The 13,133-nt window shown below is 39.7% G+C and overlaps 1 gene segment (V, D, J or C); it reads left to right on the plus strand.

Moving 5' to 3' along the window:
* Nucleotides 1–9,053: 9,053 nt before the first annotated feature.
* Nucleotides 9,054–10,863, plus strand: LOC129865125 (Ig kappa-b4 chain C region-like). The segment is given in 2 exon segments: nt 9,054–9,357; nt 10,277–10,863. Coding segments are annotated over 2 exon segments (402 nt in total).
* The last annotated feature ends 2,270 nt before the right edge of the window (nt 10,864–13,133 follow it).

Here is a 13,133-nt window from a genome sequence, read left to right on the forward strand (position 1 = left end):
TCCCACAAGCTTATATGGGATCCCCCGCATTATAAAGGTAGCACACCCTCATCCTCCCCCTGCCACCCTATCTCTATGGACTGCAACATAACCCTGTAATGCAAAGGTCAGAGTAGGTTTTAGCCATGTCTCCTGGAGACATATCACACCAGGTTTGGCTGGTAACTCCTCAATAAACTTTTTAAACTCTTATCCATTAGCCATCAGACTTCTGGCATTCCATTGAAGGATTAACACCATTATGAAAATGAACCAATACATTATTCTGTCTGGACTAATTCTCAATCTTATTGAGGTCATCCTGTACATTTTCCCATGTCAGTCCTGTGATCCCATGATACCTCACTGCCTGCTTCACTCTGATCTGTATCTTCTTAGTCTTTGAATGCAATTTTTCTGCGCAATTGATTGCTTCTGTCACAAATGTAACATTTCTCAAATTTACTACCATTCTTGTGTTCTCCCCCATTCTGCTCCTTACTTCACGCCCAACCTGCATCCCAATCTGCCTTGAAATACCTGCTGTATTAGGAGCCTCGATTGTTTCTGTCTGAACTACCTTCACTTCTTCTGCATACAAGATTTTTCGCTCACTCCTCACCTCCCGCACTTCCACCTGTCTTTTCACCACTGAACAACCCCCATATGCCACACCATGGGCTCCCCCACAATTACAGCATATTAACTGGGCCCCGTCTCCACATTCCCCATATGTATGTTCTCCCCTACCTTCTTCCCATCTCGTGTCATCTGGAGGCGCTATGCTATGTTAACAATTTCTGGAACTCCTGTAATAACTCCCTTCACCCACTTTCGTCCAGTTTGATCCGGCATGCTACTATCAACCAAACGTTTACATACCTGCTTGAGTTTGAACGCCTTCTCAAACTGTTTAACATTGAAACACACCACCACCAAACTTCCATCACAAATAACTTTTAGCAGACTCAACCTCTCCTACTTTACTCTCCAAATCCCTAGTCAATGTGATCAGACTCACCGCCGTGACTCCACCTAGGTCCTTACATTTCATCAACACCTTGAACTCCACTTCTCTCAGTACAACACTGAGAACCGAACCTCTCTCATCACTACTGTCGTGGAAATTCTAACACAGGGACACTCAAAGTCAATCTTAAATTAATCATTGTTTATTGTCAGCGCGCTGGAGAGATTCCAACCAACTCAATGCACTGTAGTACTCATGTCAATCAGGAGCTCTTCCTGGGCAGTCCCAACATTTGTCTTATACAGTTGAAGTCGGAAGTTTACATACACCTTAGCCAAATGCATTTAAACTCAGTTTTTCACAATTCCTGACATTTAATCCTAGTAAAAATTCCCTGTCTTGGGTCAGTTAGGATCACCACTTCATTTTAAGAATGTGAAATGTCAGAATAATAGTAGAGAGATTGATTTATTTCAGCTTTTATTTCTTTCGTCACATTCCCAGTCGGTCAGAAGTTTACATACACTCAATTCGTTTTTGGTAGCATTGCCTTTAAAATTGATTACCTTGGGGCAAACGTTTTGGGTAGCCTTCCACAAGCTTCCCACAATACGTTGGGTGAATTTTGGCCAATTCCTCCTGACAGAGCTGGTGTAACTGAGTCAGGTTTGTAGGCCTCCTTGCTAGCGCATGCTTTTTCAGTTCTGCCCACAAATTTTCTGTAGGATTGAGGTCAGGGCTTTGTGATGGCCACTCCAATACCTTGACTTTGTTGTCCTTAAGCCATTTTTCCAGAACTTTGGAAGCATGCTTGGGGTCATTGTCCATTTGGAAGACCCATTTGCAACCAAGCTTTAACTTCCTGACTGATGTCTTGAGATGCTGCTTCAATATATCCACATAACAAGATGATGCTGCCACCCCCGTGCTTCACAGTTGGGATGGTGTTCTTCGACTTGCAACCGACCCCCTTTTTTCTCCAAACAAAATGATGGTCATTATGGCCAAACAGTTCTATTTTTGTTTCATCAGACAAGAAGACATTTCTCCAAAAAAGTACGATCTTTGTGCCCATGTGCAGTTGCAAACTGTAGTCTGGCTTTTATATGGCGGTTTTGGAGCAGTGGCTTCTTCCTTGCTGAGGGGCCTTTCAGGTTATGTCGATATAGGACTCGTTTTACTGTGGATATAGATACTTTGTACCTGTTCCTTGCCAAAACTATAGTTTGTTAACAAGAAACTTGTGGAGTGGTTGAAAAACGAGTTATAATGACAACCTAAGTGTATGTAAACTTCTGACTTCAACTGTATACGGCTATACACAGACAAGTTATATTTGCATGATTTTGCATAATGAATTCATCATTAATGTTTTGTTTAATTCATGTGACCGACCAATACTGGTTCATAACATGTGACAGACCAGTACCTCACTAGGTTTCTTCTCTCTAATCTGAGACCTTGAACCTGAGATATTCTTCCTTCTCGTTTTTAAAACAAGGTCTGGGCATACTGCCAAATTGCAGCTAATGATAGTGAGGATTCATTCAGTCAGCCACTTGCATGAACACAGAAATTGGTTTATAGAACAGCACATAAATAGAACACAGAAATTAGTTTTTGGGAAATTTGTGCCCACGTCTCGGACCGATAGCGACCAACAAAAAATCTTCCTGGTTTGAGTTCATGCAGTCTTTCCATTGGAGAGATCTGTGTGAGCAGCAGCATTTTAAAGGTTGAGGCTGATTGTCCAGCAGCGTTGCAGTTCTTGACACAAAATCCACATCTCAATTGTCTCAAGGCTTAAAAATCCATCTTTAACCTGTGTTAATCTTCACTGATTGAAGTGGATTTAACAAGCGACATCATTAAGGGATCATAGCTTTCACCTGGATTCACCTGGTCAGTTCTATGTCATGGAAAAAGCAGGTGTTCTTAATGTTTAGTATACTCAGTGTGTATACTTGTGTCTGTTGCTTACTGTTCATGGTAATTAGGGTGGCAGGTAGCCTAGCGGTTAAGAGCATTGGGCAGGTAACCAAAAGGTTGGTGGTTTGAATCTCCGAGCTGACTAGGTGAAATAATCTTTTGATGTGCCCTTGAACAAGACACTTAACCATAATTGCTCTAGGGTTGCCCTCAGTAATGGCTGATCCCTGGCTAAGAGTACCATATACAAAAAATATATTTTACGATTCACCTGTGCATAATACACACTTTTACATATGTGAATTAAGACAAATGTAAACACCCACCAAACAATTTAATATTGTAAATACTGGACTGTTGGACTTACACTGTGAGAAGAGGGGCTCCAACGTGCAAGACTAATATTCGGCCATTCCTCTGTTCCTGAGTTCAGCTCCCTCCCTCCTCTTCTGTGTTTCTGATCAGACACACTGGGACTTTGTAGAACATAATTACAATGCATGAAACTCAGCATCTCTTCTACATCTTAAGAATACAATATCTAAATGGTCTGAAGTAAGGATGTCTGTTTTGAAAGATTTTAACCTTTTGGTAGATAAATGGTTAATGGTTCTCCATGAGATACTCAATAAAAAATGAGTACAAATGCAATAAGGAACACATGGGATAATGACTGAATATGACCTAACAGCTTAGAGTTATTAGAACTAGGTATAGTTGTTCAGCTCTACTACACACTGTGTCATTGTACTGGATCATCTCCTCCCCTCAGCACCTGCAGTAGGTCCCAGCTGTAGCAGTACAGTCACTGTGCAGTCTGACTGAGGAAGGTTTTTGTACGGCTCTGTAGCACTGTGTGAACCAGCGAATGCTACCAGGATAGTGTAAACTCTGACAGTAGTAATCTCCTGCATCTTCAGCCTGGACTTCACTGATGGTCAGTGTGAAGTCACTCCCAGATCCACTACCACTGAATCTAGATGGAGTCCCAGACTGAAGCGTTGTAGCAGAGTAAATAAGGAGTTTAGGAGCTCCTCCAGGTTTCTGTTGATACCAGGCTAGATAGTAACCACCATGCACATCACTGCTGGTTTTACAGTCAAGAGTGACTGCCTGTCTTGGGAGAACAGCTTTCACTGTAGGAGTTTGAGTCACAGTGTACTGTCCTCTGGATTCTGAAACAGAGAATAAAAACATTTATATAAATGAAATATTACATTTAGTAATGAATAATTATGAATAGAAATAGTAACATTGATATACATGTTGAGGGTGTAGATTTAATACATTTTCAATAATAAATTCCAAAAACTGTAACCTTGAAAGCAGAAAGCAAGTGTCCAGATGAATATGGTGATAAAAGTCATGGTTGTTGTGGGTTCTGTTGTCATGAAGAACAGCTCTGTCATGAAGTGTTAAACTCACAGGGATATAAACACTCTTAGAGCATTGAAGCATGTGCTGCCAATGCAAAGTGTCCAATCTATGCAAACAGGGGTGTACTCATTCCCGCGACTGTGTTGCAAAACGTTTCTTAAACGGAAACGAACAAAACGAAACAGGGATGGACCTATCTGAATTTTTCCAATTGAAACTCTCATTTTGCTCTGTTTGCTTCCATTTGTCAAACAAAAATACAGGATGTGACCACTACAATACCAATGTCCAAGCAAGGCACAAATTGGGATATCAAGAATAGTTAAATGGTCAATAATAAAATAATAACAAAAACAGACAACTTAAAGAAAAAGTTGAATTAAGAATTATATTATTCACAGTTACACCACATTAGAAATGGACTTGAGTTACATCCATTATGACCTCTAAAGTCCATTTAACAAAGCAATAAAGTATCCGTTTGGTTCTTAAATGGTAAAGGGTTTCTGTAATGAATACACTTCCCCAGAGGTATATTCACTAGGAACCTAACCGGAACCTAACTGTCACGATCGTCTAAGTGAGGAGACCAAAGCGCAGCGTGATGTGAATCCATCTTCCTTTTAATAAACGAAGAACACTTAAACAAACTATACAAAATAACGTGACGCTAATGAAAACGAGTGCAGACATGCAACATCAACATAGAAAATAACCCACAAACTAAACTGGAAAATGGCAACCTAAATAGGATCCCTAATCAGAGACAACGATCAACAGCTGCCTCTGATTGGGAACCAATCTAGGCCACCATAGACCTACATAAGCCTAGACTAACTACACACACCTAGACATACATAAACCCTATACAATACCAAAACCCCATAGATATATAAAAACCCTAGACAAGAAAATAAAACATGCCACCCTCGTCACACCCTGACCTAACCAAAATAATAAAGAAAACAAAGATAACTAAGGTCAGGGCGTGACACTAACGGAAGCAAACAGTAGCAAACGGAACAAAACTGGGAGGGACCTAGCTGAATTTGTCCAATAGAAACTCTTGTATTCATTTCAAATATTTTTCCAATGCAAAAGTTTTGCTACAGCGCACAACTAATAAATACGCCCCAGACTTTCTTAGTCCCACAGAGACAGTGTAATTGAAGAGATCTGTGTGAGCAGGAGCATTTCTAAGCGGTGGGGCTGATTGCCCAGCCAATCATGGCCTTGATTGGTAAACAAGCCTCAGCAGGGCTCAATTAAAGGCTGGGAAGGTGCTGGAATGTTCTAGCAGTGTATGGGACGAGAGACGTTTTGGTTTGACTGCACCACAGGTAATTTCAGGGCAGTGTTTCCCAAAACTATCTTGAAGTCCCCCCAGACAGTCAACTTGGAGTATTTGATGTGTTCCAAAACTATCACAGCGGATTCAAATGGTCCCCTAATCAGCAAGCCCCTCACTAGGAAAAGCAGTTGTAGTATTTCTGGAATAAAATCAAATATGTGGACTTCCTCAAATACTTAAGGAGAAGTTTGGGAAACACTGTGTTAAGGATTAGGGGTTATAATCATGTTATACCTTCTCAATAAATAAAGTAGATTTTTTGCTTGAAATTCACAACCTGACAGAAGAATCTCACAGAGACTGGAGGTTTGATTCTGAAATGTTGTGAGACATTATTAGTGTACATAGATGGATTCCTTTCAACATATTGTGTAACATATTTCAGGTTGTCCATAAGAAAAATGGGAGAACTTTTTATGTAATCTGGACATATGGGTGTTATCACATGATTTAACAGGGAATAAATTGACATTATTGTCAGCATCACCTGTGTATTTACCTCAGTGTATTTTAGTTCACTCTGTGTTTCATGTCACTGTCTCTTCCCCTTCAGCACCCGCAGTAGGTCCCAGCTGTAGTAGTACAGTCACTGTGCAGTCTGACTGAGGGAGGGTTTTGTACAGCTCTCTATCACTGTGTGAACACTCCACCACTGTGTAAACTCTGACAGTAGTAATCTCCTGCAGCTTCAGCCTGGACTCTACTGATGGTCAGAGTGAAGTCTGTAGTTGTAATTATCAGCATATAATCCACTGTAGAATGTAATTATCTTCATTCTACAGTGGATTATACTCATAACCCAGAACTTTCAGTCCATACTGCAATATACTAGTACTTCAGTACTATCAGTCCCTATTGTATTATACTAGTACGTCAGTACTATCAGTCTCAATTGTATTACACTTGTACTTCAGTACTATCAGTCCCTATTGTATTACACTAGTATTTCAGTACTATCAGTCGCTATTGTATTATACTAGTACTTCAGTACTATCAGTCGCTATTGTATTATACTAGTACTTCAGTACTATCAGTCCCTTTTGTATTATACTAGTACTTCAGTACTATCAGTCCCTATTGTATTATACTACTACTTCAGTTCTATCAGTCGCTGTTGTATTATACTAGTACTTCAGTACTATCAGTACTTATTGTATTATGCTAGTACTTTAGTACTATCAGTCCCTATTGTATTATACTAGTACTTCAGTAATATCAGTCGCTATTGTATTATACTAGTACTTCAATACTATCAGTTTCTATTGTATTATACTAGTACGTCAGTACTATCAGTCCCTATTGTATTATACTAGTACTTCAGTACTATCAGGCTGGTAACAGATATGCCACCATGCAATTAATTACAGATAAAATGGGTATAATACTTTATGTAGATACTGTATGTAGTGTAAATGTGTCTTATGTTTGAGTCCAGCATCATGTCTCATTCACAGATCTAACAGTCACTAACCTGCTCATTAAAAGAGTGAATATAATGTTAGAAGATCACATCCATTTAAATCAGACATTTGGTTGAGGTCCAAATGAGGACTTGTTTTGGGGGGCTGAAGTGATTGTAACTTTGAAGTAATGTTGAGGTCATAGCACTTGTTTTACTGTAGATTTTGCTTTGCATATGGACAGGAATTGTGTTTCAACACTTTAAATAACTTTATATACACTTAAAGGCCATGACAAAACTATAAGTCATAACCATGATGATGATGGTCATGTGATCTGAATGATTGCTTTCTAACCATATTGTCACAGTTGACCTCTAGTGACCAGTGTTCCATGTTACTGTCTCTTCCCCCTCAGCACCTGCAGTAGGTCCCAGCTGTAGCAGTACATTTACTGTGCAGTCTGACTGAGGGAGGTTTTTGTACGGCTCTGTATCACTGTGTGAACACATTCCCACTGTGGTAACTCTGACAGTAATAATCTCCTGCATCTTCAGCCTGGACTCCACTGATGGTCAGAGTGAAGTCAGTCCCAGATCCACTGCCACTGAATCTAGATGGCGTACCAGACTGAAGTGTTGTAGTATAGTAAATAAGGAGCTTAAAAGCTCCTCCAGGTTTCTGTTGGTACCAGGCTACACAAGGGGTACTACAAGCAGGAGGTTTGTTAAATCTACATCTTAATGTAACTGTGTCTCCATGATGTAAGGCTTTCATTTCAGGAGTCTGAGTCACAGTTATCTGTCCTCTGGATTCTGAAAAACAGAATACAAATATTTAAATGAATGAAATTGTATATACAGTAATGAATAATTCTGAATATAAATAGTAACATTGATATAGTGGTTGGTATAGATTTTATTATTTTTCAACAATAAATCCTGAAAATGTTACCCTTGAAGCAGAGAGCAAGTGTCCAGATGAAGATGGTGATAAAAGTCATGGTTGTTGTGGGTTCTGTTGTCATGAAGGACAGCTCTCAGTCATGAAGTGTTAAACTCACAGGGCTATAAATACTACCAGAGCACTGAAGCGTGTGCTGTCTATGCAAAGTGTCCAGATCCATTATGCAAATTATTTGTAAAATCTATTTCAATTTCCAAGTCGGTTCCCATCATTACAATATATTTTGTCCTGCATTAGCTATCTTTAATAACATCAAACAGCAACTGTTAACTCTGATAACTGATCCATGGTCATTTTTATGTCACACCACAATTATATTTTGATTCTGATGATGATCAGATATAATGAACTGTCTGTTTACTCATGCTTGGTCTCTCATGTAAGTTCCTCTAATCAGTTAGTGAACACTTCTCTAAACTAAAGCTGGTAGGATTCCTCTGGTAGTGTTGTCTGTCCTCTGTGACTTTACCACCACTGTTAAATGTGAGATCAACATGTTTAATAAAGGAATATACAACATGATCACTATCACTACTGCTGCTGCTGTTGTCTTTTATATGGACAATATGGAGGAATACTAGCAACACTGATCTAATGCTGGACTGTACCTCCAGACTAGGAGAACCTGGTACACAGAGGAAGGAAAACAATACTAATATCTGGATTTAAGACACAATTCATATTTTTATTATCTAGAAATGTTATTATGAAGTGTTTGTTCTACCTGGAAGATGTTAAAGTGTATTTGTGTTGATTATGATTCTGTATCTTCACTGTAACAGCTGCAGCATCACAACACAGAGAGGTTTTTGTACCAGCAGTAATAGGGATTGTATCACTGTGGTGGACTTTTGGTAGCGGCACCAGACTTGATGTTGGAAGTAAGTAAACAAAAAAAATCTACATTTTATTCACCTTTTGATGTTGTGTTTCAAGTTCTCTATTAATTTTGCCTCGATATTGAGGATAAAAATAATAATGCATTTTTTTTTTAATACACAAAGCCTACACGTACTATGGCCAATTTGAATACAAAAGTTATTACATCTAATCAAATTTGACCAATATTTTCTAAAGATGAAAGTGATTAGCCTGCATCTTAGATTAGTTGTATGAATAAACATACTGCACCTTGTAGGAAATATATAGTAAACAGTAGGTTTCTGCTCAATGTTAAGGGAAACGAAATAAAAAACACTTTATATAAAATTGAATAGATTAAATCATTTCTAAAAAGTATTCATACCATAGTAGAGTTAATTATTTGAGCCACAGTCTAAAGAAATTAAGAGTGCCAAACATGCAGGAGGTTTTTGTACGAGCAGCAATAGGGATTTTATCACTGTGGTACACTTTTGGTAGCGGCACCAGACTCGATGTTGGAAGTAAGTAACAAGTTCTTTGATATTTATTTCAGATAATTTTTGGGGGTATTTTTTTTGTGAAACTTCGTCTCTATGAAAATTTTGCTTTATTACATATTTTACTTTAAAAAATATATATTTTTTCTATTACTTTTGACGAAGCCTTCTTTCAAATTAAATGTTATTTAATTAAAACGTTCAAATGTAGGTGTCTAGTTAAATGTGTGGTTTGATGGATTGCAGAGGATAGTTCTAGTATGATATCTATTTAATAATATGGAATATAGTTGTTGCATTGTGTATTGCTGTTTGTGTGCGATTTTTTATTTATATTTTTATTATCTTTAACTCAAATATTTTTGGTTAAATGTAGCTTTTGACTGAGCCTTCTTTCAAATAAATATTTATTGAATCAAAATGATAAATTGTAGGTTTAATTGTATGTCTGAATTGTATAATTGCAGAATATCCCTCCTAATTCTGGTATAATAACTAATAGTATTGTATATAGTATTCATCATTGTTGCATTGTGTTCATGGTAGACTTCATTGTTAGTGTGAAGACAAAGGGTCTCAGTTATGGTTGTAACTGACTTCATAATCCAACATGGATGATATGTGATGAAAATACTATGAATATGAGCAGGCTGTTCTGATCAGATCCATTCCTGAACAATATCTGTATAACATGTATAACTGACACCATATGACTAGTAACTCTAGTTATTTAAACACTTTCTACTTGTTTGGTTCATAAATCTGTTTTGTATCATATTACTTTAGGTTTTTCTCCACATCTTTTAAACAATCTAACTTTTATATTCATATTTAGAGGGCATTTCCAATTTACTTTATTTTGTTGTGTACTTTGCTGAAGAGAATCTCATACTGTAGCTGTACTTGATGTAGTTACTTATTTGATGGGTTCTGTTTGTTCCAGGTAACAGTTCCCCCACCCTCACCGTCCTGCCCCCCTCTAGTGAGGAGCTGTCCAGTACAACAACAGCCACACTGACGTGTCTGGCCAACAACGGTTTCCCCTCAGACTGGACCATGAACTGGAAAGTGGACGGGACCAGCAAGAAGCAGGAGGCTAATCCCGGGGTCCTGGAGAAGGATGGCCTGTACAGCTGGAGCAGCACCCTGACTCTCACTGGCCAGGAGTGGACCAAGGCAGGAGAGGTGACCTGTGAAGCCCAGCAGAAATCCCAGACTCCAGTCAGCAAGACCCTGAGGAGGGCTGACTGTTCTGTGTAGAACCCCTCAGTCACACCCCTGTGGAGAGAGGCTGCTGGTTCCTCTGCTTTGACTCTGTTCTGAGATCAGATGTTCTCTGTCTTATTGATCACTGACATGTAGACTAACAGAGGGCTTTGCTTGAGTTCATGTGTCAATCCTCTCTGTAGACTGAGGTTGTATCAGTGTTAGATGTGATGTGTTCTGTTATATTACTATTAGATACTGTAGGAATGATTGCTTTGATGCTTTGATGAATAGATGAAAATAAAGATTTCCCTTTGGAACACATATTTCTGTTGTCTTTTTTAATAATTAGACTACAGTCTTAAATGTTGTTGAATGGTATAGACATATATTAATAAAGCCTGATTCACAGTTTCTTTGAAAACTATCAGACCTAAATGTCACTGCTTAGTTATTTATGTTCTCACTTGAAACCACATCATCTTCAACCAGCAAATCAAATCAAATGAAATGTTACTAGTCACATGCGCCAAATACAACAGATGTAGACCATACAGAGAAATGCTTACTTACGAGAGCCCTAACCAACAACGCAGTCTAAAGAAAATATGGATAAGAATAAGAGATAAAAACTAACAAGTAATTAAAGAGCAGCAGTAAAACAACAATAGCTAGACTATATACAGGGGGGAACCGATACAGAGTCAATGTGCGGTGGCACCGGTTAGTTGAGGTAATATGTATATGTTGGTAGAGTTATTAAAGTGACTATGCATAGATGACAACAGAGAGTAGTGGTGGTGTAAAGAGGGGGAGAGGGGGGGCAATGCAAATAGTCTGGGTAGCCATTTGACTAGATGTTCAGGAGTCTAATGGCTTGGGGGTAGAAGCTGTTAAGAAGCCTCTTGGACCTAGACTTGGCTCTCCGGTACATCTTGCCATGCGGTAGCAGAGAGAACAGTCTATGACTAGGTTGGCTGGAGTTTTTTAGGGCCTTTTTAGGGCCTTCCTATGACACCACCTGGTATAGAGGTCCTGGATGGCAGAAAGCTTGGCCCCAGACAACAGATGTAGACCTTACAGAGAAATGCTTACTTACGAGAGCCCTAACCAACAACACAGCTTTACAAAATATGGATAAGAATAAGAGATAAAAGTAACAAGTAATTAAAGAGCAGCAGTAAAATAACAATAGTGAGACTATATACAGGGGGGAACCGATACAGAGTCACAAGGGGGAACCGATTCAGACCTTCTCCCTATTGGTTGTCTCGTCATTGTTGGTGATCACTGTTGTGTCGTCGGAAAACTTAATTTATAGTGTTGGAGTCATGCTTGGCCATGCAGTCATGGGTGAACCGGGAGTACAGGAGGTGACTGAGCACGCAACCCTGAGGGTTCCCCGTGTTGAGAATCAGCGTGACAGATGTGTTGTTACCTACCCTTACCACCTGGGGGCTGACCGTCAGGTTGTCCAGGATCCAGTTGCAAAGGGAGGTGTTTATTCCCATGGTCCTTAGCTTATTGATGCGCTTTGAGGGCACTATGGTGTTGAAAGATGAGCTGTAGTCAATGAATAGCATTCTCACATAAGTGTTCCTTTTGTCCAGGTGGGAAAGGGCAGTGGGGAGTGCAATAGAGATTGCATCATCTCTGGATCTGTTGGAGCGGTATGCAAATTGGAGTGGGTCTCGGGTTGCTGAGATGATGGTGTAGATGTGAGCCATGACCAGCCTTTCAAAGCAATTCATGGCTATAGACGTGAGTGCTACGAGTTGGTAGTCATTTAGGCAGGTTACCTTAGTGTTCTTGGGCACAGGCACTATGGTGGTCTGCTTGAAACATGTTGGTATTACAGACTCCGACAGGAAGAGGTTGAAAGTGTCAGTGAAGACACTTGCCAGTTGGTCAGTGCATGCTCGCAGTACACGTCCTGGTAATCCGTCTGGCCCTGCGGCCTTTAAAATGTTGACCTGTTTAAAGGTCTTACTCACATCGTTTGCAGAGAGCGTGATCACACAGGCTTCCATGACAGTTGGTGCTCTCATGCATGTTTCAATGTTATTTGCCTCGAAGCGAGCATAGAAGTTATTTAGCTCATCTGGTAGGCTCGTGTCACTGTGCAGCTCTCGGCTGTGCTTCCATTTGTAGTCTGTAATGGTTTGCAAGTCCTGCCACATCCAACTAGCGTCAGAGCAGGTGTAGTACGATTCGATCTTAGTCCTGTATTGACGCTTTGCCTGTTTGATGGTTTGTCAGATGGCATAGCGGGATTTCTTATAAGCTTCCGGGTTAGAGTCCTGCTCCTTGAAAGCGGCAGCTCTAGCCTTTAGCTCAGTGCGGATGCTGCCTGTAATCGATGGCTTCTGGTAGGGGTATGTACGTGCGGTCACTGTGGGGATGACGTCATCGATGCACTTATTGATGAAGCCAATGACTGATGTGATGTACTCCTCAATGCCATCGGAGGAATCCTGGAACATATTCCAGTCTGTGCCAGCAAACAGTCCTGTAGCTTAGAATCTGCTTCATCTGACCACTTTTGTATTGATCTAGTCACTGGTGCTTCCTGCTTTAATTGTAGCTTGTAAGCA

The sequence above is a fragment of the Salvelinus fontinalis genome, chromosome 11 (assembly GCF_029448725.1).
Source record: "Salvelinus fontinalis isolate EN_2023a chromosome 11, ASM2944872v1, whole genome shotgun sequence".
Lineage (NCBI taxonomy): Eukaryota > Metazoa > Chordata > Actinopteri > Salmoniformes > Salmonidae > Salvelinus > Salvelinus fontinalis.